Source organism: Rana temporaria, chromosome 6 (assembly GCF_905171775.1).
Source record: "Rana temporaria chromosome 6, aRanTem1.1, whole genome shotgun sequence".
In the NCBI taxonomy this organism is placed as follows: domain Eukaryota; kingdom Metazoa; phylum Chordata; class Amphibia; order Anura; family Ranidae; genus Rana; species Rana temporaria.
The window spans coordinates 35,051,785-35,079,530 of record NC_053494.1 but is presented as its reverse complement, the minus strand read 5'-3'; the positions used below and the strand labels follow the sequence as shown (position 1 = coordinate 35,079,530).

Here is a 27,746-nt window from a genome sequence, read left to right as displayed (position 1 = left end):
TCATCACTTGGTATCTACACCCTGCTCCATCCCATTCCCACCTATGTGGTGTTTCTGTTCTTTCTACTGCTATTTTATCGGGTGTGTCAATTTGCCTCTTGCTGGAACATACTCGTCTGATCCATGTCCAGTTTCTATGTGCTTAGCTCCTGCTTTGTTTGCTATGACCTAAGTATTTAGCCTTGCTTTTGTCTAGTCTGTTTTCCTGGTAACCTTCTTTTCCCAGCAATAGCTGTAAGGTTGTTTGTGTGGTCTTTTCTGGTAAATGTCTTTCCTGGCACATGTTTGGTAGTTTAGGTTGGTGTGGTCTCTCCTGACCACCTTTTCCAAGTACAAGCTGTGAATTTGCATTTGTCTTTGTGGTTATGATCAATGGCCTGTTTGTACACCTGGAGTCTATTAGCTGGATTCAGCATGGCGGGCGCATAGTTGCGGCGGCGTAGCGTATGACATTTACACTACGCCGCCGTAAGTTTGCAAGGAAAGTACTGTATTCACAAAGTACTTGCCTGCTAAGTTACGGCGGCGTATCGTAAATCGGGCGGGCGTTATGGCGCCTAATTCAAATTTAGCTGAGGGGGTGTGTTTTATGGTAATGGGGGGTGACCTGACGTCATTGACGTATTTTACGAACGGCGCTGTATGCCTACATATCCCAGTGTGCATTGCAGCAAAGTATGCCGCACGGTCCTATTGGTTTCGACGTGGACGTAAATGACGTAAATCCCTATTCACGGACGACGTAGGCAAACGGCGTAAAATTTTCGAATTTCAACCCGGGAACGACGGCCATACTTAACATTACTATTCCAGCTATTTGATGGAATATAAAAGATAGATGAAGGATGGATGGCCGCACTCCAAAAACCGTACAGGTTGTCTTTTATTAAATGAACAGCAGGTACATCACCAGATCACAACAACAAGAGCAGGGGAACAGCTGACGTTTCGCACAAAATCAGTACAAAATCACAAAATGGCCATGAATAAGCACTGATTTTGTGCGAAACGTCAGCTGTTCCCCTGCTCTTGTTGTTGTGATCTGGTGATGTACCTGCTGTTCATTTAATAAAAGACAACCTGTACGGTTTTTGGAGTGCGGCCATCCATCCTTAATCTATCTTTTATGCTCACCTAGTGCACCGCCAGCACCCTTGGAATCCTGTATCAGCGCGTGACCGTATAGTAGACCCACCTGGAGCGATGACTTTCTTTCTTCTATTTGATGGAACAACTTTAGGCCTGATAATGCGTTACGTAAACGGCGTATCTGTACTGCGTCGGCCGGGTGTACGTTCGTGAATAGGCATATCTAGTGATTTACATATTCTACGCCGACCGCAATGGAAGCGACACCTAGCGGTCAGCCTAAAAATTACACTTTAGGATACGACGGTGTAAGACACTTACGGCGCTCGTATCTGAGCCTAATTTAAGCGTATCTGGTTTCCAGAATACGCTTAAATTAGCGCCGGCGCACATTCAGACTTAGGCTGGCGTATCTAAGACACTTACGCCAGCCTAGATCTTTCTGAAATTACCTATATATGTGTTGGTTAGTCTGTTTGTCTGTTTTGGTGAGACTCGTAGTCTGGGGAGTGTTTTTGCATACATTTTCATCACCACTATCAGTTGCCATGGCAAAATCCAGTTCTTGCCCACTTACAGTGAGCCATGTCTACCCAGTAGTGTCAAACTCTTTGGTCACTGTTCACTCTATCTCTGTGTATCATAGTTATCTAGTCTAAGTTAACATGGTTCTCATCCCTGGTCTTGGCCGACTGTGTCCTCTGGCATTTGACCCTCAGTAAAGCTTCAATTCACAGTTTGGTCAACATTTTCCCTCAGTACTGCATTAGAAGCGACAAGGTCTCTTAATCCGACCAAAAAACTGTCTCCTGATGGTCCTGACACACCAGACCAGTTTTCATTTTTCCCAGCAGCATGATCAGTGGTTACCCACAGAAAGAGAAGGTCACCCATAAAGCCACCAACAAATTTGGAAACTATTGTCTGCCTGTGGCTTGTTTTTTAAGAAGGAAGTTATGTTGCATTTTTGTTGATTGTAAATCTTGGCTTACTTTAAAGTGGTTGTAAATCCGATTCATTAAATTTGAGCTGGGCACATATATCTGCAATATTTTGTTATCTCTCTTAAAAGAGCTACGTCCTGTAGCTCTCTCCTGAACCGTTCCTCTGTTATCAGCCTGCTAACTCCTGACAAATTCTCTGATACATCAGATAAAAACAGCCTGAAATTTATGTCAGGAGAGGGTACTAAAATAGATTAGCAGGGAGCTGGTTCTATTACAAAACACCTCTGAGAGTCTCTGCCTATGATGAGAGGGCCTATGATGAGAGGGGGTGTGTGCCTTTCCTCCAATCAGCAATTGTATCTATCTTGGCTGTATGCCCAGACATCACACTCTGTGTTAAACAGGAAGAGAAAATTCCCAAACATGATCTGAACATTCTAAATAGTACAGTAAAACCTTGGATTGCGAGCATAATTAGTTCCGGAAACATGTTTGTAATCCAAAGCACTTTTCCCAAGCAAGTTTCCCCATAAGAAATAATGGAAACTCAGATGATTCATTCCACAACCATTTATTCATAGGTCCTTCAGTTTATAATGTGAAGTGTGGTAGCTACGCTGTGGGGGAGGGAATGGGAAGTGAAAAGGGAATGCGAAGTAAAGGGATCGTGGGTGAACTTAAACAGTGAGATTAAAAAATTCCCTGATGAAGTCACGTGATGTGACGATACGTAGGGATTGGAGCCCCGGGTACAGACAGAGTCTAAAGTTTTAATACGAGTTCGGCGCTCGTGTATGTTTTATTCTACTTCACTACCTAAATGTGAGTTTTTTATTTGTTTTTTATTACATTTATCCATTATATGGGAGTCACGCTATGGTCTCTTTTTCGCTCTTCTTAATGCTCCCATGATACATTGAGCCTTGCCATTTGGACGTATGAGGATCAGATCACACTCTCACTTGTATAGCTGACACTCTGAGGGGAATACGAGTTTAGTTTGGCACTCATGGATTTATGCCCGCTGTCCTTTCATTCATGTGAGTGCATTTTCTCAAATCTTTACCTGTTCGATGTACCCTCACAGTGTCACACTATATGCATTGCATATATCTTCTCTTTTCCATGACACACATTGGCCGCTGAGAGCTGTCTTAGGAGTCAGGAGGAGGTGTTTTATCAGCCCACACATCCAGCTGCGATCAGGATCTCGGTTAGCTGTTTGGATAAGCAGCCGTGAGGTGAGCTGCCAGCACATCAGAGGTGTCATCACTGAAGATTTCATTTGTGCACATTGCAATTTTGGTGGAGGTGTTTTATCTAGACACTGTTCTGTGGAGGAATTACTGGACTGCTAGACTTGATCCTTATTTATGGACAGGACTTTATCACATGTGTGATTTTTGATAGTTTTGCAAAAAAAATTCCACTTATTTTATGCTACTTTTATCTCACTGTTTAAGTTCACCAACAATCCCTTTACTTTGCATTCCCTTTTCACTTCCACCTTCCCATTCCCTCCCCCACAGCGCAGCTACCATACTTCACATTATTATCACTTTTTCTGTTAGGATCAGATCCACAGGTGCTGCTGCTGCATATATTATTTTTTTTAATACGGTAACACATCTAAGTTTGTGCATGCTGTAGCTGGACTAAATACTTATACTGTATAGAGGATTGAGGCTGGAGTGACTTGTGGGGAGTAATTAACTTTTATGGACAGTGATATTTACAGAGAGATTACAAAGTAATTAAATGGTGATAAATACTGATAACACAGTAGAATCAATATTTTCTTAACACCAACAAAAAGGTCAGACATTTCCTCTTCCTGAGACTTGTGTATGGAAGTGTTGTACAGGCAAGCCCCTGATTTTGTTAAAAATTTAAGGAGTAAGTCCACTTTTGTGAGGTAAAAAGTTGCAAAAATAAGTGTGTGTGTATATATATATATATATATATATATATATATATATATATATATATATATATATATATATATATATATATATATATATATATTAATATTATAGTTGTGCTGATAAGTTTACATTCCCTGGCTAACTTTATGATTTTTTTGGCCATTTTTCAGAGAATATGAATGATAACACAAAAAAATGTCTTTCATTCATGGTTAGTGTTCTGGCTGAAGCCATCTGTAATTTTCAGTAAAATGCAATATGGCAACCTGGAGGTGTTTTGTACACAGAATGGCCCGGATTCACATACATCGGCGCATATTTATGCGGGCGTAGCGTATCTAATATACGCTACGCCGACGCAGTGCACAGAGGCAAGCACTGGATTCACCAAGTACTCGCTCCCACTCGCTCCTAAAGATACACTGGGTTTCCTCGGGGTAAGCCAGCGTAGGTGGAAGTGGGCGTGAGCCATGCTAATGAGGCGTGACCCCATGCAAATGATGGGGCAACTGCCAAAGAGGTACTTAAAATGAACGGCGCATGCGCCGTCCCGTGGCCGCATTCCCTGTGCGCATGCTCAGAATCACGTCGGAACTACTCCCTAAGATATGACGGATCACTGCCTACGACGTGAACGTAACCTACGCCCAACCCTTATTACGCACGACGTAAAATACGACGGCTGTGTTCCCAGGTTCATACCTTAGCATGAGTTGCGCCTCATATATGGGGAATAACTTTACGCCGGACGTACGACTTAGGCAAACCGCATATATTATGCGCCGGGGCGCAAGTACGTTCGTGAATCGGCATATCTCCCTCATTTGCATATGTGCATAAAAAATCAATATGAGTAGCAAATACGCCCAGGGTAAAATATGCGCCCACGATACGATGGCGTAGTCAAGTTAGGTCGGTCGTAGGAAGCCTATTTTTAGGCGTATCTCAGATTGTGGGCACGGCGCACAGATACGACGGAGCATAGTTATACTTACGCGCCGTATTTTGAGATACGTCGGCGTAAGTGCTTTGTGAATCCGGGCCAATGTGTACAGAACGCCCCCCAGAAACATAATTTCTTTTTTGTGTAATTGTAACAAGCTGGACCAATGTAAGTATGTAAAAATTGCCATACATAGATTTAAGACAGAACATGAAAAATAGAGTCTGAATGGTTGTTATAGGAAAAAAATACTCTATAAAGCCACTTTATATGTAAGATCTGTTACATCTGTCTGCCAGTAGAGAGCAAATTGTGCTATTACTCAAATACTTCCTATAGTGCTTCCTTCCATCCCCACTTACATTGGTGGTTGGTGACTCTGAAATACTTCGGTAGTTAAATTCTTCAAAGTAGATATTCAGCCTCATGATGCCGTCCCTGAAAACCATAGCGAATGAAAAGTAAAAGGTTTAAAATAGTGATTTCCTGATTTCTACAATACAATAGAATTTTAATAGTCGAAATGTGTGACCACTGAGTCTATCCTCATCTGGATTATAAGAATTTGGCAAGGATTTAAAGTAAATGTAAAACCTTAGCTCAGCAATCCTAGTCTCCTGGTGCCACTTCCTGTCTATATGCTGCATTAAATTTATCAGGGTGGGTTTTTTGATGGTAACAAAAGTGGATTGTGCCTGTGTAACGTGTGGTCTCCATCAAATAGACAATGCAGGAGCACAAATTTGAGACCAGAACAGAGAGTTGCCATGCTTTAACAAGATGACCTTCATGGAGACAATGACCTTATTTTAATGACAATAACCTTATTTTAATGAACTATAAGCATATATTAGCATTGTTATTTGAATTACATTAGCCTGTTAAAGCTTAAGCGAAATTTTAGTGGTTGGGTTTGCATGTGTTTTTAAAGTGATTGTAAAATCTTGTTTAAAAAAAAAAAGAAACATGTTGTACTTACCTGCTCTTCTCGGGTCCCTCTTTGGTGCTCCTGGCCCCTCCCTCCTATCGAGGGAGGGGCCATGACCAGGCCAATTGGGCTGAACACCAGGAGACTCCACATCCACTTAGATTAAATTTCCTTCTTTTTTCTGGTTTCAGCTGTGGTAGGGGTTAACATTGTGGGACTGAGGTCAGCTGCTGGGTGGGCTTTCACACATGTGCACTCCGTGCTCTTATTTCTTGTATTCAGGATCAAGGAAGTATCACCCTGCTTTTTTTTCTGCTTGCATAGAGCCATGTGGAACTACAATCTTTGGTCTGTTCCTGCTGCTTGCCTACATTTACTTGGGTCACCTCTTGAAATCCAACCCTGCTTTCCTATCAGCTGTTTGGGTTTCATGAGTACCTGAGGCTTTACTTTGTACCCTGGGGTCAGGTTGGGTTCTGCCTTCTCAGCTCCAGTGCTGGATATTTTTCGTTGCCGTCCTTTGGGAGGCCAGCATTTGGTAATCTGGCCAGGCTGATTGGAAAGTATGGGGTTTTCTACCCTTAGACCCCCTTTTGTCTTAACCATCACCACTGAGTCACATACTTGTATATTATAATTTCAGGTATACTACACACGCATCCACCCCTGAAGAAGCAAGACTGGTCTTGCGAAACACGTAGGGCTATATCAGATGCTTTTGTTACTGCTTTTTTATGTATTGTATGTCCCTGAAAATGTTTACATTGTACTGTACTATTTTATCGGTTTGACACTCATCTATGCTATTTATATGTGTATGACATTTTTAAAATAAATATTGAGACTATGTTTACTTCTAGTATGCTTAATGACTATCCGTATTCACCCCCCTTTAAAGTCCCAGTGCGACTTTTCTGTGTTCTGTTCCCCAATATTGGGATGGAGGTGTTCTGCGTGTGACACCAGATCTTTTCTCCCTTGCATTACTTTGTACCCTGGGCCTTCCTTTGCCTAGCCACCATGTGGTTGCAACATGACTTACTCTGGTCATGGGAGGGGAAGGGAAACAGTTCTGTTGTCTCTGGTGCCCTAAACCCGCACTCTAATGCTGCTCTAATGCTGCTTGAAGAAAGCCTGGTGATGTAGCAGACATCTGCAGCTTGAAATGATGTTGTATCTGGCTCCTGGAGTCTATTGCATCATCTTTAGCTCTGTTGGCAATGGCCACTTCCTCTGCCCTCTAGGCAGAGGTTTTATAATATAGTCATGCAAGACACTGTGGCTCAAATCACCTAGTTAAACTAGTACTTTCATCAGGCAATGGCAGTCTACATATTTCTGTACAGGTTTCTTTTAGGAAGGGTTTTATGGGAAATGTTTTTAATTTTTACCTCTTCCAAAAATGTGCTTTTAATTTTTCATTATTGTTGAAAATGCACCTTTTGTATGGACGTATTTACCTATTTACAGTGATGTCCGTGCTGGAGTCCTTTTCATATGAGAGGACATGAAAAATCCAGTCCTATAGGAAAGAGAATGAAGAGCTGTCAGTGTGAAGTACTGATGCTTGTAGAATACACTGAATCTCCTGTGCCAGCACAGACAAAGTTTCATATGATTATTTGGTACTCCTGTGAGCAATTACATAGTTACATAGTTAGTCAGGTTGAAAAAAAAAGACACAAATCCATTTGGTTCAACCATAAAAAAAATATATATATATATATATTGTACAATCCCATATACCCAATTCTATACCCATAATTACATGATGAATTTGGCCATATAACCCCCAATGATTTTATTTCACCTTAACTTTTAATTACCTACTTGCCAGGTTGTGGAACAGACCAAAGATGTTCATTCAGTCTACAAGAGGACAAGCATAATGCCCCGTACACACGATCGGAATTTCCGATGGAGAAAGTCAGACGGACTTTTTCCAATGAAAATTCCGACCGTGTGTATGCCCCATTTGAGTTTTTCCATCGGATTTTTCGAGATATTCTGAGTTTAGATAAAGAACATGTTCTCTTAAACTCCGATGGAATTCCGTTGGAATTCCGATGTGAGTTTGGCCAGGCAAAAGCCAGATCGTGTGTACGGGGCATAACAGTCCATCGTTCTAAATAAAAAATCTTCCCATTTATGGGCAATTAACATCCAAATATACAGACGTGACCTTATTAACCCCCAGGCTAATGAAAAAGAAGACTGGGAAACAAACATGCATATCTAGGAACTATCCTCATTTCAAGGGACTGTCCTTCTTTCAGAACCAAATCTCTTTGTCCATTTTTCCTGCTTAGTTGTTCCTTCTTTTGGTCTGTTGTATAAATATTCTATAAAAATGCATTTAAGGCCTCATTCACACTATGGGCCGTTCGGGTCCGTCTGTCACGGACCTGAAGGGCCGCTCCATGCTTCGCTATGGAGTGTCGGATGTCAGCGGAGACATGTCGGCTGACGTCCGACCCAATCCGATCTGCTAAAAACAGACGTATGGGGGGCCACGTCCCCATCCGTCCATGCCGATCGGATCGGGTAAGATCTGATGAAAACGGACATGCTGTCCGTTTTCATCAGATCGCTCCATAGGACACAGCGGTGCCCGACAAGCCCCTCCCCGCTCAGTGAGCAGAGAGGAGCTTGATCTCCCGCTGAGCTGACAGGAGCAGGCGGACTCCTTGGCGACGGAGTCCGCCTGTGTGAATGAGGCCTAACTGCCAGCAGTGTTACACTGCATTAAACAGCTTAACCAACCTAAAAAAACAGAATAAAGGGTGTTTTAAAAATCCCTGAGGTTGGGGTTTGGTATATTCATTCTTAGTGAGGTACGTTACCAAGAGCGTTGCAGGGGTGTGTCCTCTGCTTATATGCTTTGTGCCGAAAGGTGTCTAATCTTAGAAAGATGGGAGATCCCTTGCAATGTATGTCTATGAAGAGTGGAAGATAAGAAACAGTTCCAACAATGGTTTACCTGTTTAGACATGGCTATCAGAGCATACCACAGACATGAGATGGTCCTCAATCTAGCCATTTTCAGCCAGGATGGGGACACTCATCTCAGGTCCAGGGCCGATCCTAGGGTCACAGGCGCCTGGGTGCAGAAATATTCTGGCGCCCCCACATGGGCGTGGTCATGATACTAACTCCTCCCCTTTACAAATGTTTCTATGGCAATGACTCAACCACAGAGATGCTCCCCCACAAAGTCTTCATTACCTTGTGATCCTTACATGATATCTTAACAATAAACAAAATACAGCAAGAGAAGCAGAGTACTTTATTGGGACCTGGAGGGGAGCCTCTCTGATGGACACAGAGAGGGCTTCTGTTAGAGAGTCTGTTAGAAAGAGCCCCCAGACATACTACAGACATAATACAGGAGATGGTCAGAGACTACAGACATATAGTACAGGAGACGATCAGAGACTGCAGACATAGTAAAAGAGATGGTCAGAGACACATCAGTTCTGGACGGACACACACCTATGCTCAGAACACTAGTTATGGACAAACACAAACAAGGAGAGAAGGGAGGGGAGAACTCTGCCACTTCGGCGCCCCCATCTCTGCAGGCGCCTGGGTGCAATGCACCCTGTGCACCCTGCCTAGGATCGGCCCTGCTCAGGTCTATACCATAGGTACACTAAGCTATCCCATAAAACTGCAAGAAAATTATACAAATATTTAAGTAAAAAACTAATAAATGGGAAGACACCTGCTTAAGGAGGTAGGATTTTCCTAGTGAATAAAGCCTTGTGGGAACTAGCAGTGTGGCTACGAGATCTCACAACTTTGCATCAATCTCTGCTTTGTGCCTGCATACTGGCAAAGTGCATGACATTGGTTAAGCAAACTCTTTTGAATACAGAAATACTTGGCCATAGCAATCAGTAAAATGCAGTTTATTTCATAACTTGCAGTAAAAAAAAAAGAAACTTCCTCAGATGATATCATTTTCCATTTGTATAGACCGTGGAAACCTACCTCTGCTGCTGCGGATGGCCAGTCAGCCATGGAGATGGTCATTTTGTAATTACTGTCACTGTAAATGAAACAAGTGAATATTTAGAATGATGTGTATCTTTCTTGGTGCAGCTCCCTAATAGGTTTTATAAACTGGTGGTGTGAGCTGTTATAAAATGTACTGGTTTTCTCTTTGTAGTAATCTTTAAAGCTTAAAGGGGTTGTAAAGGTACAATTTTGTTTTCCCTAAATAGCTTCCTTTACCTTAGTGCAGTCCTCCTTCACTTACCTCATCCTTCCATTTTGTTTTTAAATGTCCTTATTTCTTCTGAGAAATCCTCACTTCCTGTTCTTCTGTCTGTAACTCCACACAGTAATACAAGTCTTTCTCCCTGGTGTGGAGTGTCGTGCTTGCCCCCTCCCTTGGACTACAGGAGAGTCAGGAAAGGGGGTTGCCATCCAGGCCGCTTACAGGTGTACTGCCTGTCCCCCCCCCCCCCCCCCCGATGGCGATGATTCAACCTACTAGTATTTATGCAGATTTAAGGGTCATAGATGGTTTGACTCTTTAATATGAATGATTTTACTTAGATCCCTGTTTACCAGGTGCAAATTCTGGGAAGAACAGCTACTAATAGCATGATGGTAATAGAATAGATGACTTAGCACACTTACTTGCAGGGTTGCTGACACGTGTTGATACATTGTTCTCTGTATGATACAGTGTCCCATATGTTATAATAGCATGGCACTGTGAAGAAAAATATACATACAATATCACAATTTTCTTTTTCAATCCTTAGAGATAATTAACCATCATATCTTGTGCATATATTGTTAAAGATACAAAATACAGAATATGACCCTTTTCCTGGGGACTCCATAATACTTACTGCCATCAAACTGCCCCAGTTTCCTAGCTATGCCATCCTTGTACTTCCCCATTTAATCCTTTTTTTTTTTAGTATTGGCTTCAGTAGTAAGACTAACTATAGATCTCATGATATGTTGCCATTGGTTAGAAGCATTCAATGGCACAGACTTTTTTTAGACTTCATATGCTGCATAACAGTGGTGTACCTATACGACAGAAAACACTACCCTGGGTACCCTATCAGCACTCACACATGGACACAACCTCCAGACAGGGCTCTGTGCTCTTCTCAGCCTAGAGCACTTCTCTTCACATCAGAAGTATAGCTTCTGGTAAGCTCATGATCAGGATCTAACATATCTTAATAGACTCCTGACATCCAGGCACTTCATTGTTAACCAGGCCCATGGGCATCCGCAGGTAGGGGCAAGTGCCCCCCTGGAATCAGGGATCGGATCGGGGGTTCCCCACTCTGTCCTTATCCTAGCACCGGCCCTGATCGCGGGACAGCGAAGGCCTCAAGGGGTGGGCAGGATGACATCACTCGGTCTACATGGTGCAAGCATCCTACTGGCATGCAAGGTAATGTACTGAGCATTACACAGACCACTGGGACATAGGAGCACTATCCCTCTGTCTTTCTCACCCCCTATCTCTCTGTCACCACCCCCCCTTGTCTCTCTCTGTCACCCCCCCCCCCCACATGTATACAGTCTCTTGTGCCATGTCCACAGCCTTTTACTGTCTCTTGCGTCATGTATGCAGTTTCTGACAGTCTCTTGTGCCATGTATGCAGTCTCTGATCATCTCTTGTGCCATGTCCACAGTCTTACAGTCTCTTGTGCCATGTATGCGCTCTCTGACCATCTCCTGTAGCATGTCCGCAGTCTCTGACCATCTCCTGTACTATGTCTGCAGTCCCTGACCATGATAATGTTAGAATGACATTGTTGAAAACCGTCAGAGCATGGGTGACCTTAAAATGATGCCCCCTGAAAAAAGTTCTGCGGACACCCATGACCAGGCCTTCAACATGGCTTCCTCTGTATTTAACAGAAGATTGTGATTATGTTTTTTTTTTTTTTTTTTCTAGGGCCCCAAAATGTTTGTCACAATTCAAATGCATGACCAAGGTGCTACCACTAGCCATGAGTTTTGCTTTTACTTACCCCAGTCAGGATCTTTCTGGTTATTACAGTAATGAGCACCATCTAGTAGTGGAAATAGGTAATAGGCACACTTGCAGAACTTAACCATAATTTCTTGGAAACAGGATCGTAAGCAAGACTAAAAAGAAAATGCAAAGAAAATTAATTTTTAAACTTGCAATATATCTTAAATATTAATATGTTTATTAGCATTTTAACACAGAATAACTATTTGCTGCAATTAACAAACTGAAAGAAAATAAAAGGACAATATTTGGTACTTAATAATAGCCTCTTTGACAGAAATTCTTCTCCCTGGCCAGTCCTCTTGGTCTAGAAAAATGGTATGCTTGAAATCTACCTACAATTTGAAATACTTCTCATGTCTAGAAGGCAAAGGAAGAAGGGGCACCAGCCTAGTGCATTACTGTGTAACTGTTTATTAAATAGTAAAAAGAAAAACCATTGTACTCACAAAAGGAGAATAAGCACAGGAATTAAATTGTACAAGACACCACCAGACTACATTAGTGATACAAGTTACGCTATAACAAGATGGAGTTAGTTAAGCTCACAATATTCATTCACGCATGGCCATCAAAAAGGGCACAGCTAACACTTTTTGAGGGCCATGCCCTCTTCCTCAGTTGTTTGTGTTTTAGTTTTGGTTTCCCTGAACCAAATAGAACAGCAAGGTTTTAGTGCATAAATTGATGTTCCAGTTGGTGGAAGCCTATAGTGGTCCCTACTGTTTCCCTAAGATGGAAGACTATTTGAGCCCCATGAAGATTGGACTGTCAAGAAGAGTATCTGTAGCGTGGGCATTGCTTATCACTTATCTACTTTTCATGTCTATTCAAGTCAACTGCAAGAACGGCAGTGTCAGGGCATTGTCCATGACAGAGGTGTCTGAAGACCTGGCATTGCTGCCAGTACTTTGCATGGGCACAGGAATGCACAATGGTGCAATTGGGGGGGGGGGGACAAGGGCACGCAAGGATGCATCCTGGAACAAGCATGCACACTGGTACATAGTTGTGCATGCTCTCAGCACAGTTTGGCACCAAACAGCCTTTATAAGGAAGTCAGTCACTCTCTGCAATTGCTGGTTGATCTTCGGCTCTACCAGTGCGTTTGGTCCTGTGATCCACTTGCTGCTATGAATTCCTGTTTACAACTCAGCTTGCCCTGCATGTGTCTTCTGCTTGCCTTCTGACTCAACCCCAGCTTGTTTAACAGATCTTTTCTTACTGCTCTGTTGTGTATGACCCTGACTATCCACCTGACTACGCTTGCTCTGATCCCCACCTGGAACCCTTGGCTTTGAACTGACTTCTCTCCTGTTCTCTGTGCTACCAAAGACTTCAAGGGGATAATCCATTTCTGCAACTGAGCAACTTTTCCTGTTGGGCTATGACATTTAATCGCAGAAGATTATTATTGATGCTATATTATATGCTTGAGATCTTAGCAAATAGGTGTTTAATCGCTAGCCGACCAGCCGCCGCAGTATAATACTGCGGCAGGTTGGTACAGCTGCGCAAATCGCAGTAGCTATACGTAGTTTCTGTAAGACATCATAGCACGCGCTCATCACCGTGTGTCCCCGGAGCCGATGCGTGGGCACCCGCGATTACTCGTGACAGAACGAGAATGAGGATGTGTGTCTATAAACACACAAATCCCGGTTCTCTCAGGGAGAGAGGAGACTGATGCTGTGTCCCTTGTACATAGGGACACAGATCTGTCTCCTCCCCCAGTCAGTCCCAACCCCGCTACAGTTAGAACACACCCAGGGAACACAGTTAACCCCTTGATCGCCCCTAGTGTTAACCCCTTCCCTGCCAATGACATTTAAATAGTGTCAAAAGTGTCCGATCTGTCCGCCGCAATGTTGCAGTACTGATAAAAATCGCTGATCGCTGCCATTACTAGTAAAAAAAATATAATAATAAAAATTACATAAATCTATCCCCTATTTTGTAGACGCTATAACTTTTGTGCAAATCAATCAATATATGGTTATTGCAATTTATTTATTTATTTATTGATATTCATTAAAGCAAAAAGTACAAAAATATTGTATTTTTTTCAAAATTGTCGCTATTTTTTTGTTTATAGTGCAAAAATAAAAACCGCAGAGGTAATCAAATACCACCAAAAGAAAGATCTATTTGTGGGGAATAAAGGAGATACATTGTGTTTGGGTACAACGTCTCACAGCCGCGCAATTGTCAGTTAAAGCGACGCAGTGCCGTATGGCAAAAAAATTGCCTGGTCAGAAAGGGGGCAAATCCTTACGGGGCTGAAGTGGTAAACAGATCAGAGTTTGATAATTTGGATGTTTTTATTGTTAAAATAGTTGTAATGCAATTTTTGAAAAAAACATAAATTTGTCTGATTTTAACTTGAAGCATAAGTAAACTTTGCATGTTCTCACCCCTTCCCCTCTACCATTTTGCTGATCTAAACCAATCTTCTCCTCTTCTACTGTACACTCACATAGTTCTGGCACTGCATCTATCGACACTCCACTGAAATCTTTACCTGTCGTCAGTGCCACCTAAAAATTAATGAAATGAAGAATCCTTGGCAGTTGCACCATTAAATGGAAAAAACAATGTTTTTAGTACCCAAATACCTAATTTGTGGGGTGGGGTTGGGTTGGCACAAAGATTGAAAATTACATTTTTTTCGATTGAGGGGAAAAAGATTAAAGGGGGACTGAGGAAACCGTTGGATTTTTGTTAGGGTGCATTAATTTGCCATATAATATTATGTAGTTACGAAATTGGTGAATTTGATATTTACTTTGTGGTATATTGGATTTGATATTATATTCAATGGATTCTTGACACCTTTGTATAAATAAAGAATATAAAAAAAAAAATCCAAATTAAGAAAGGATCCCCAAAACCCCATTTAGTTAGGGCCTATTTTATATATTTCGCAGAAATAGTTAAAAGCTGTTTGCAGATCTAAAGATAACATGAAACCAAATATATTTATTTTATTCATGATATTGATTAAATTAAGACTTTGTGTAAGTTTTTACTACTGTAGCTTGCTTTTTGGGATAAACCCAACTTACTCACAACCTTTTGTCTATAAGGAGAATAAATACAGGTCTGTAGTTACTGGGGTCTATGTAATCTTTGTTTGGTTTTTAGTGCAATATATATTAACAGGGACAACAAATGAAAATTTTGGTTGATTGTCAAGGTAATGAATAGCCGGATATGTTGATGAGCTAAAAGAGGGCCAAAAAGCCATTGGGTCCTGCTGTCTTTGAAAGGTTTAAGGGTTTTAAATTGAGAACAGGACCACCTCTGTCATGATGACTGGGTTTAAATGGTTTTGAATGTCACTTGTAATTTGTGGGATTATAATATTTTGAAAAAAAGTTCCGCTTTGTGGGGTTGAACGGTTTCTAGCATATAGTGTCACCACACTTTTATAGGAGAGTTGAACAATTTTAATAGGCTTAGCAGTAACATGGCCACTATCATCTTTAATGCCGCGTACAAACGGTCGTAATTTCCAACAAGAAAAGTTCGATATGAGCTTTTGGTCAGATATTCCGACCGTGTGTAGGCTCCATCTGACTTTTCCTGTCGGAATCTCCAACAAGAAAAATTTGAGAGCTGGTTCTCAATTTTTCCGACAGCAAAAGTTCTTGTCGGAAATTTCCGACCATCTGTAGCCAATTCCGACGCACAAAAATCCTACGCATGCTCGGAATCAATTTGACGCATGCTCGGAATCATTGAACTTCGTTTTTCTTGGCTCGTCGTATTGTTGTACGTCACTGCGTTCTGGACATTTGGAATTTCCGATAACATTTGTGTGCAACACAAGTTCGAGCCAACATTCCGTCGGAAAAAAATCCACGGTTTTCTTGTCGGAAATTCCAATCGTGTGTACATGGCATTAGATATATTGGAGTTTGGTATATAGGTAGTGAATTCAGATTTCTTGCTAAAATAGTGCTTGGCTTAATTACCCAAGAGTATATGTTTTGTTTGGCCTACATGAGAGATTTCTCAGATTCCTGGTATAGTAGTAGATTTAACGTCTTTATCGATAATAGTTGTGTCTCTAGAGTTTCTTGCATGTTTGTTTCCAGATGTGTTCAAATTTATCATAAAGCTTTCTTATATTTAGAGGCTCTGTAACCTTTTCTCAACAGAAAATAACTTTAAATGATGTTTCAATAAAACTGCTCTTAAGAGGTCCTTTCCATAAATATACAAGTTTGAAATACTCATTAACAATTGCTTGCAATATTACAATGATTAGACTTGCACAAATTACAGGCTTAACCCGCTAATATGAACACAACAGTCCAATCTATTCTTCTCTTGACTAATGGCTGATGTCTATTAAAATGCACCCCGGTATTTGCAGGACTATAATTTGGATAGAACGGAAGAATGATCACAGAGCTACCCGGGCACAGTCACAAATATTTCTGTTTGCCAGCCAAGAACACATATTTTAGTTATTCCGTATTGAGTTATTTTGCTCCTGGATTATCGTACACTGTGTTCTTATGCAGATCCCCTGTGGCTTGATAAGAGTTTCTATGTCTTATTATTTTAATTAAGTCACTGCAAAACAAAAGCAGCTATTAAGATTTTCAGTTTCTCAATGACCTGGCTCTTCCCCACAATACACATTGGAGTACTCATCTCAGCATTGTAGAGAGACTGGCTCAGCATTTGGCAAGCTATGAACACCAAATTACTGGCATTATAACCAGAGAAAACGTACAGGAATGTTGCATCAGAGATGGGCAGATAAACTGTGCATAAACAGAGTTACATTTTAAAATATATATATTTTTTCCAGAAAATTACATATACTTGATTAATAACCATATGATTTTCAAGGACACACAAGTGAGTTGTAACCTCCTACAAAATCACCAATAATTTTAACTTTTTTGCATTTTTTTTTGTGGGCAGATTGCAAAAAAACATATAGAATAAAACAGAAAATAAATCCACGCTATCCAGGCAACTAAACAGTACAGATTTCTCTCTGGCAGATGAAAAAGTAAAAAAACAAAAAAAATATATATATATATATATATATATATATATATATATATATATATATATATATATAGAGAGAGAGATAGGGGGTCCCCTAGTTACAAACATCCGACTTACAAACAACTCCTACTTACAAATGAAGGGAGGCAACAGGAAGTGAGAGAAAATCTAACCCTAGGGAAATTCTCTCCTGTCAGGCCCCATACACACGAGAGGATTTATCCGCAGATACGGTCCAGCGGACCGTATCCGCGGATAAATCCTCTCAAAGATTTCAGAGGATTTCTATGCGATGGCGTGTACACACCATCGCATTGAAATCCGCGCTGAAATCCTCTGCCCATGACGTGTCGCGCCGTCGCCGCTATTATGACGCGGCGACGGGCGCGACGCTGTCATATAAGGAATTCCACGCATGCGTCAAGTCATTACGACGCGTGCGGGGAATCCCTTTAGACGGATGGATCCGGTAAGTCTGTACAGACGAGCGGATCCATCCGTTGGAATGGATTCCAGCAGATGGATTTGTTGAGCATGTCAGCAAATATCCATCTGCTGGAAATCCATCCCAGGGGAGATTTATCTGCGGATAAATATCCCACGGAGTGTACACACCATAGAATCTATCCGCTGAAACCCGTTTGCACGGATTTATCTGCGGATAGATTCTATCGTGTGTATGGGGCCTAAGAGTTACCGTATTTATCGGCGTATAACACACACAGGCGTATAATACGCACCCTAACTTTAACCTTGCTAACGGTATTCCCGAGTGTGGCTCGGGGTGAGATTTTTTTGCTGCGATCGGTAACCCCGAGCCACACTCGGGTTTGCCTCACTGGATGCAGAAAGAGGTGACTTACCTTTTCCCTGCGATCCAGCGATGTATTTCCCCAGTGCACGGCGGGCGGATGTTCCGCCCGATGCACTGTGTTCCCCTGATTCCCTTCCCTGCGAGCATTGTGACGCAGGGGGGGGGGGCGTAACGGGGGGGAACGGCGCGAAATTCAAACAGTATAAAGTGAAAACAAAGTAAAACACACTGATACAATTGGATTACAATTAAAAATAATATACAGTGACCTTTGATTGCACCCCAGTGCTATCTCCAGTGCCCTTGTCTGCAGATTTACTGTACCTGTGTCTGTAAACTGCACAGCGACCATGGCAAAGCGTGCCTCTACCTCAAAATCGCTATGCGACCTTCTGGAAAACAGCGACAGCGATTTGGAATCACTTGCGGAGGAGTTGAGTGACAGCGACACGTGGTAAAGTTCATCATCAGACGCAGAAAGTGATTTGAGCGACGATCCTGCGACTGTGCCCAGCGATGTGCGGACTTGGTGCGCAATTAATTGCAGTACGGAGCACGTAGTTCCATTTACAGGAGCACCTGGGATAAAAGTGGACGTTGAGGATGACAATCCCTTGGAATACCTCCAACTTTTTTTGACAGATGAAGTGATCGCCAAAATAGTTTTGGAAACGAATCGCTACAAGGAACAAGAAGCTGCTACCCATCAGCGATTTTCAAGGCGCAGAAAATGGGAGCCTGTAACCAGCGATGACATCTGGAAGTTTCTTGGCCTCATAATTTTACAGGGAGTGGTGGGGAAACCCCTGCAAAAATGGTATTGGACAACCAATAAATTATTGGCCACACCTTTTTTTGGAACCGTCATGTCAGAGTACAGATTTTCATTGATCATGAAATATTTGCACTTTACAAATAATGAGAACTTTGATGAGAGTTCTCATCCAGCTCCAAAGCTGAAAAAAATTTGGGAGGTTTAGCAGAATTTCCAGCGGACCTATATTCCTGAGAGAGACATTACCATCGATGAACGTCTCATGGCCTACAAAGGTAGGCTCAGCTGGATACAGCTCGCTTTGGCATAAAATCATTTATGCTGTGTGAATCCAGCTCTGGATATATCTGGAACTCAGTCCTGTACACCGGGAAAGGGACCAAATTCTGCCAGTGATTCCACGGTTTTGGAATGGCAACCGCTTTGGTTCTTTCCTTGATAGAGCCATTGCTGAACCAGGGCTACTGTGTCACCACAGACAATTTTTATACCTCCCCAGAACTGTACGAGTTCCTTATCCAAAATAAGATGGACACTTATGGGACCGTGAGGCCTAACCGGTGTGACATGCCATCAACAGTTGCCAACAAAAAGCTTGGGAAAGGAGAAGTAGCTGCATGGCAAAAAGGGAAAATGTTGGCACTGAAGTGGCGGGACAAAAAAGACGTGTCCCTTATGAGCACAGTCCATAACACCTCGACCGTCATGGTGCATACCAAAGGTGGAAAGGATGTTATGAAGCCACAGGTTGTGTTGGACTACAACCACACTATGGGAGGTGTGGAAAGAGCTGACCAGGCCATGACCTTTTACCAAGCGATGAGGAAGCAACAGAAAAAGTACTATAAAAAAATTCTGACATCTTTTGGAACAATGCCTCTGGAATGCCTTTATTCTAATGAAAAAAAAAGTGACAGGCCTATGGTCCATTCGGACTTTGTGTGGAAGGTTGCAGTACTAATCTTTCTGTAGCACCAAACGCCAAAGGCGGTAAACCGATCTGGACGTCGGACTGCTGGTGTTGTGAACCCTGAACGACTGACTGGTCATCATTTTTTGGACCACATTCCACCCACTGGAAAAAAAACAGCACCCACAAGGATGTGTGTGGTTTGCTGCTCCAAACGCGTCGGCAACGGAAGAAAAATCTGTAAAGAAACGCGTTTCTATTGTCCCGACTGCGACGTTGGCCTTTGTGCAATTGTGCTGTACCTTGCTTTAGAATTTTTCATACCCTAGACGTTTACTGACTAATGATATTGCACCCTTGTTTGACTTCCCAAAAAATCGGAGTTTTTGAATATATTATTTACTAAAATGTATTGAATAAAAAGTATTGTTATTATTAAATTATTATTTGTTATTATTTATTATATTATAATTTATGATTTTGTGATTCAAGCTTTATCATAGTCTACTAGACTCTGGTTTGGACAGATTTAGGTGAGTTATTCCTAAGAATTGCAGGCCTGCAATCTAAAACGCCAAATTTCCATGCAAAATAATGGTACCGCTTTCAGTGCCTAAAATCTGAAAGAATCATACCGCCAGGGAGGTTAAGAAGGAAGCTTCAGGAAAAAAAACGTTCCACAGCCCCCTGCGCATAGGTGTGCGCAGCCTATTGGATTAGGGTGTGCACCCCACAGCTCAAACACACGCTACCGATCACTTACTGTGTTCACTCAGAAAGGGAAGGGGCCAGTAAATCACATATGTTTTACTAAAACATCCCCCTGTGTGTGCCCGCAGGAGCAGCTGGTGGGAGAGGAGAGGAGGCAAGCCGGAAGCATTGTGAAGGGAAGGGTGGGCAGTAGGGCAAAATCTGTGCTGTACAGGATGATTAGGGTGTGCCTGGGCACACCTGGCACACCCTGTGCGCACGCCTATGCCCCTGCGTATAACACGCAGGCACAGTTTACCCACTATATTCAGGGTAAAAAAGTGAGTGTTGTACACCAATAAATACAGTATTTATGGGAAAAAGGTACCTCCATTGAAGCCTTATCACATAGTTACATAGTTACATAGTTACATAGTTAGTCAGGTTGAAAAAAGACACAAGTCCATCCAGTTCAACCACAAAAAATAAAAAAAACAAAATAAAAAACACAGTAAAATCCTATACACCCAACTCCATACCCACAGTTGATCCAGAGGAAGGCAAAAAACCCCAGCAGAGCATGATCCAATTTGCTACAGCAGGGGAAAAAATTCCTTCCTGATCCCCCGAGAGGCAATCGGATTTACCCTGGATCAACTTTACCTACAAATCTTAGTACTCAGTTATATTCTGTACATTTAGGAAAGAATCCAGGCCTTTCTTAAAGCAATCTACTGAGCTGGCCAGAACCACCTCTGGAGGGAGTCTGTTCCACATTTTCACAGCTCTTACTGTGAAAAAACCTTTCCGTATTTGGAGGTGAAATCTCTTTTCCTCTAGACGTAAAGAGTGCCCCCTTGTCCTCAGTGTTGACCGTAAAGTGAATAACTCAACACCAAGTTCACTGTATGGACCTCTTATATATTTGTACATGTTGATCATATCCCCCCTTATTCTCCTCTTCTCAAGAGTGAATACATTTAGTTCTTCTAATCTTTCCTCATAGCTGAGCTCCTCCATGCCTCTTATCAGTTTGGTTGCCCTTCTCTGCACTTTCTCCAGTTCTCCGATGTCCTTTTTGAGAACTGGGGCCCAAAACTGAACTGCATATTCCAGATGAGGTCTTACTAATGATTTGTACAGGGGCAAAATTATATCTCTGTCTCTGGAGTCCATACCTCTCTTAATACAAGAAAGGACTTTGCTCGCTTTGGAAACCGCAGCTTGGCATTGCATGTTATTATTGAGCTTATGATCAACTAAAACCCCCAGATCCTTCTCCACTACAGATCCCCCCCAGTTGTACTCCCCCTAGTATGTATGATGCATGCATATTCTTAGCCCCCCAAGTGCATAACTTTACATTTATCTACATTAAACCTCATCTGCCACTTAGTCGCCCAATTAGACAGAGCATTGAGGTTGGCTTGTAAATTGGAGACATCCTGCAAGGACATTATTCCACTGCATAGCTTGGTGTCATCTGCAAAGACAGAAATGTTACTTTTGATCTCAGACCCAATATCATTTATAAATATATTGAAAAGTAAGGGTCCCAATCACCAAGGCTTGTTTCCACAAAAAACCCAAAATGTTCAAAATCCAGTTGTCATTGGGACAGAAAGTGAGGTGAAATCTTCTGAACAGGGGCACAGACAGCAAAACAAACATTACAGGAGTGTTAACCCTTTCCTATGCTTTTCAAAAAGCTTAAAAATATTATAGATTCAACTTATGAACAAACCTACAGACCCTATCTTGTTTTTAACTCGGGGACCGCCTGTATATATATATTTTTTTTATTTTTATTTATTTTTTATTTACTTTTTTCAAGTTTTGATGTTTTGATGTAGAAATTGCATTGTATGGGTAAGAAAAAGTCTGCAAAATGCTTGTTTTTTTTGTTGGTGACTAGGGAAAGCCCTTTATCTGCCAGAAAGGAATCTGTACGGTTTAGTTGAATATTTGGGGGTTCTAAGTAATTCTAAGTAATGTATGTAAGAAATGTCAGAATTGGCCTTGGGGTAAAATGGTTAACTTGTATTTTACAAAAGTTGCAAACAAAACAAACAGCACATAACCAAACATAAATCCTCGACATCCAGGCACTAACTAAACAGTGCAGATTCCGCTTTGACAGGTGAAGGACTACTCCCAGTCACCAACAAAAAAAAAACAAGTGTTTTGCAAATCTTTTCTTTCTCCTAGACCCCATTCACACCTAAGCGACAAAACGCCCGACGCGGGACGCTTCTGTCGCTAGAGGGGAGAATTCCCATTGCCGTCTATGTAGATGGTTCACATCTCATAGACGCGCAACGCCTGTCACCTGAAAAAAAGTCCCGGACCCTTTTTTTCACGCGACAGGCGCGTTTTCCCATAGACAGCAATGGGAATACTTTAGAAAAAAAAAAAAAATGAAACATTTGTAATCGCGGCAAATCTGCCGCTACACGCGAACGCGGCTGTCGCTTAGGTGTGAATGCAGCCCTACAGTGAAATCTCCATATGTAGCTCACTCTTAAAGGGTCACTAAAGGAAACAAATGTTTTAGCTGAAATGACTGTTTACAGGGTATAGAGACATAATAGTTAACTGATTCCTTTTAAAAATGATTAAAAATAGATAAAAAAAACAATCATATAATGTGCCTGCAGTTTAGTTTCATTTTTGCTGTTGTTTCCTGGTTCTCTGATGTACAGAGCCAGAGAGCCAATAGAGGGCAGTGAGGGATTGTAAAACGAAACTGGATTGGTGCTGACACACAGTAATCACACCTCCTTGATTAGTCACCACAGTGAGAAATCTCCCAGTACTGTGGTGATCAGGAAACAGACAACCAGGAAGTGTCCAGAACAGAGAGGAATTACAGCAACATCAAAGCAAAAACAAACAATGAGGACATGAAACCAGGACTGCAGTAAGGTAAAGGAAGCTATTTAGCTAAAAAAAAAAAATCCTTTAGTGACCCTTTAAGTAGTTTTGAGTCCCAGGCCAGAGCACCCTCTTGCTCCAGCCCTTCCTTATTTATCCCACCTGCTGCTGTGTTCAAAAGTGGGAAGCAAATCCACCTCAGAATCCACACTGCCAAGGTGGCTTGGAAAACATGGACCTTAGGGCCAGATCCACGTAAAGCGGGCTTAACTTAAATATTGGGATTTAAGTTACACCGCCGCAAAATTTCTACCTAAGTGCCCGATCCACAAAGCACTTACCTAGAAATTTGCAGCTGTGTAACTTAAATCCGTCCGGCGCAAGGCGTGCCCAATCTAATGGGGCGAGTCCCATTTAAATTAGGCGCGCTCCCGCGCCGGACGTACTGCGCATGCTCCCGACGCTATTTTCCCAACGTGCTTTGCGCGGATTTACGTTGTGCCGAGTTATGAGAATCGCGACGGGTGTAAAAGAAAAAAAAAGAGTTGCGGTGGGAAAAAAAAATTTAAAAAAAAAAATTGACAGCGTCGCGGGAAAGAAGGGTCTACTTTTACATGGTGTATTAACTTTACACTTTGTAAAAGTAGCCCTAATTTTACGTTTGCAAACTAACAACTTACGGAGACTTCACGAAGGGAAAACGCTTTGTGGATCTCCGTAAGTGCTAATTTGCATACCCGACGCGGAATTTCGACGAGAAATGCCCCCAGCGGCGGCCGAGGTACTGCATCCTAAGATCCGACAGTGTAAAACTATTAGGCCCTGTACACACGACCGAATTTCTCGGCAGAATTCAGCCAGAAACTCGGTCGGAAGCTGAATTCCGCCGAGAAACCCGGCCGTGTGTACACTTTCGGCCGAGGAAGCCGACGAGGACCTCGGCGAGGAAATAGAGAACATGTTCTCTATTTCCTCGTTGTTCTATGGGAGAACTCGGCCCGCCGAGATCCTCGGCGGCTCCAGGACTGAACACGGCGAGGAACTCGATGTGTTTGGCACGTCGAGTTCCTCGGCCGTGTGTACGGGGCCTTACACCTGCCGGATCTTAGGAATATCTATGCGTAACTGATTCTGTGAATCAGTCGCATAGATAGAAACAGGGATACGACGGCGTATCAGTAGATACGCCGGCGTATCCCTTTTGTGGATCTGGCCCTTAGTTTCCACATTGGTTTCCTACATATGAAAGCATGCAGGTGAAACATACCATCCCTAACCACCCTGTATTTCATTATGTTACAATGATTGAACTTCTAGATATACAATATCAATATGTATAACAAAAAAGAAATCATAGCTCAAACCACAATTTGGAAAATAGGTATACTATTGACTAGCAAATTACAAACTTTGCCAAAAAAGTTTATACTCCTGATTCAGATCCTTCTTTGTAGAAGTTCTTCTCCTTTTCCAATAGCTGCTTAACCGTTATGACTGGCCAACTGCAGTTTTTTTCTGCATCCCACACACTGAATTTTCATTGGCTCACAGCATGTTATTTGATGTCCTAGACCCATAATATGTGTCTTTGTGGAAGACAGAAATCTGCTCACCTAAATTACACCACTATACAATGCCCAGTGTACAGCAAAGACAAACTAATAAAGCATTGTTCCCTTGATATTGGTAATGCTATAAAAAAAAAAGTGCACTGGTATAATATACAATGGGGAAAATAATTATTTGATCCCCTGCAGATTTTGTAAGTTTGCCCACTTACAAAGAAATGAAGGGTCTATACTTTTTATCATAGGTGTATTTTAAATGATAGAGACAGAATGTCAACCACAAATCCAGAAAAAACACATAATACAAATGTTATAAATTGAGTTGCAGTTCGTTGAGTAAAATAAGTATTTGATCCCCAAGAAAATCACGACTTAGTACTTGGTGGAGAAACCCTCGTTGGCCAGCACAAAGGTAAGATTTTTCTTGTAGGTAGGAAGGCTGCCGCTCCAGGTGAGCACACTAGAACAATCAATGTCCACTCAGGAACCAATGGGTGCCGGCAATGCACGGGATAAGCAAAAGAAGAAAGATATGGACAGCCGAACTCCAATTTCTTAAAAAAGACGTGCCCTTTATTGGGTAAAGGAAAAATGCACTACAGGTATCAGCACACAGTGGGAAAAACAGCTGACGCGTTTCGCATTGGATATCAATGCTTAGTCATAGCTACCAAGCATTAGCTATGACTAAGCATTGATATCCAATGCGAAACGCGTCAGCTGTTTTTCCCACTGTGTGCTGATACCTGTAGTGCATTTTTCCTTTACCCAATAAAGGGCACGTCTTTTTTAAGAAATTGGAGTGCGGCTGTCCATATCTTTCAAGATTTTTCTTGTAGTTGGTTACCAAGTTTGCACACATCTCAGGAGGGATTTTGGCCCACTCTTCTTTTTTTTTTTCCTTTAAACCACTTCAGACTCAACCACAGCAAGAGACTTGCTCATGATTTCTTTCACTCATTAATATCGTCTCTACTTCGGTTTCGCATCATTTGTTATTTTTCAAATATATTTATCTTTTTACTCCCTTATTTTGTTGTTTATTATTTTGCCTATCAAATTTATTTATAAACCATACCCACCCCCCTCCCACCCCTAATGGTTTGTTCCTTACCTTTTCTTTTCTTTCCCTTTTTCTCTTTTCCTTCTCTCTTCCTTCCTCTCTCTCCCCCCTTTTTTTTCCCTTCATCTTCTATTGTCCTCTAGTGTCCTCCATTATATTTCCCAGGTATTCCTCTAAAGATTTAAAGTCCTTCCACTGTCTCCATCTCTTATTGAATATGTTAAGTTGGCCCACGTCACAACTACATAGATATTTAATGTTATTATAGTTTTCCACTCGTTCAAACCATTCTTTTATATCTGTTTTTTTTTTTTGCACTTAGCCAGTTTTTAGTAGACATGTGCACACTGAAATATTTTGTTTCGTAATTTTGGTTTTGTCTGAAAAATACATTTATTTAGTTACTCCCGAAATTCATTTTTATTTATTTAGTTTTTCGTTAAAAAAATGCATTCGTCCGAAAATCCAAATTAACTACTTGAGACCCGCGCTATTGACAAAAGACGTCAACAGTGCGGCTCTCAGGTCTTTTTAAAAGCATTACCCGCGCGCGACTCTGGGGGGCGCGCAGCGGGTAAACACTGTGCCGCCGCATCGCTGGGGAGGCGATGCGTGTACCTGGCGGCCGCGATGTCCGCCGGGTACACGCGATCGTCGGTGACACAGCCGGTAACAGCAGGGACGTGGAGCTCTGTGTGTAAACACAGAGCTCCACGTGCTGTTAGAGGAGAGGAGACCGATCTGTGTCTCTTGTACATAGAGACACAGCATCGGTCACCTCCCCCAGTCACCCCCCTCCCCCCACACAGTTAGAACACACCCAGGCTACACATTTAACCCCTTCCTCAACCCCTAGTGTTAACCCCTTCCCTGCCAGTCACATTTATACAGTAATTACTGCATTTTTATAGCACTGATTGCTGTATAAATGTGAATGGTCCCAAATTTGTGTCGAAAGTGTCCGATACGTCCGCCGCAATATCGCAGTCCCAATAAAAATCGCAGATCGCCGCCATCACTAGTAAAAAAAAAAATAATAAAAATAATCATAATTCTGTTCCCCATTTTGTAGGCGCTATAACTTTTGCGCAAACCAGTCGCTTATTGCGATTTTTTTTTTTTTTTTACAAAAATACGTCGAAAATTACATATCGGCCTTAACTGAGAAAAAAAATTGTTTTTTTAAAAAAAAATAATTGGGATATTTATTATAGCAACAAGTAAAAAAAATATATATTTTTTAAATTGTTGCTCTTTTTTTGTTTATAGCGCAAAAAATAAAATCCGCAGAGGTGATCAAATACCACCAAAATAAAGCTCTATTTGTGGGGAAAAAAGGACGTCAATTTTGTTTGGAAGCCACGTCACATGACCGCACAAATGTCAGTTCAAGCAACGCAGTGCCGGAAGCTGAAATTTCGCCTGGGAACGAAGGGGGTTTATGTGCCCAGTAAGCAAGTGGTTAAGGTCGAATCTGTCATTGGAGGCTTATGATGTCTGTCGAATGTTCTAAAAAAAAAAAAAGAAGATTCGATAGAATCATTTACCAGGGGGATATAATTAGCAAGATACAGGCTTTCTACTGTAGATGTCAATTTAACTTTCCGATAGGTCAATTCTCCCCTCACCCACGTAAATGGGTATTGTTTTTGCAACATAAGTATTTCTTTTTTTTCTACCCCAATATTTAAAATTTCTGTTTTTACCGGATTTATTTTGAAGTTTGAAAGTTCTCCGTACTTTTTTATTTCCTTAACTATATTTGGCAGGGTCACCCTTGGATTAGTTATGTACATTAAGATATCGTTGGCGTATGCCGCTACCTTGTGTTCTTCTTCGCCCACTCTCGCCCCCTCTATATTTTTATTATTTCACAGGGTTGCCAGAAAAGGTTCCAGCATTAGAACGTACAAAAGTGGCGAGAGTGGGCACCCTTGCCTAGTCCCATTGTGCATTTCAAAGGGCATTGACATCTTGCCATTAACCTTGGCCATTGCCGTTGGTCTGCTGTACAAATTTTGTATCCAGTGTCTAATTTTAGGTCCCATTCCCAGATGTTGAAGCGTATCCATCATAAATCCCCAGTCTATCCTGTCAAATGCCTTCTCGGCGTCTATTGACAGGAGTAAGATTGGGGATTTTCCATTCTTGTTTTTCTGCAGCAATAAT

General features: G+C 41.7%; 1 protein-coding gene across 1 annotated transcript in view; it reads right to left on the bottom strand.

Moving 5' to 3' along the window:
- The window catches only part of SCNN1B (sodium channel epithelial 1 subunit beta), a 117,771-nt gene that overhangs the window by 9,672 nt on the left and 80,353 nt on the right, over nt 1-27,746 (bottom strand). Inside the window, exons 9-13 of the mRNA XM_040356665.1 lie at nt 11,848-11,965; nt 10,480-10,555; nt 9,826-9,883; nt 7,293-7,354; nt 5,267-5,342 (exon numbers count right to left, since the gene is read on the bottom strand). Coding sequence (XP_040212599.1) covers nt 5,267-5,342; nt 7,293-7,354; nt 9,826-9,883; nt 10,480-10,555; nt 11,848-11,965 — 390 coding nt within the window. The remainder of the gene's footprint in view (nt 1-5,266; nt 5,343-7,292; nt 7,355-9,825; nt 9,884-10,479; nt 10,556-11,847; nt 11,966-27,746) is intronic.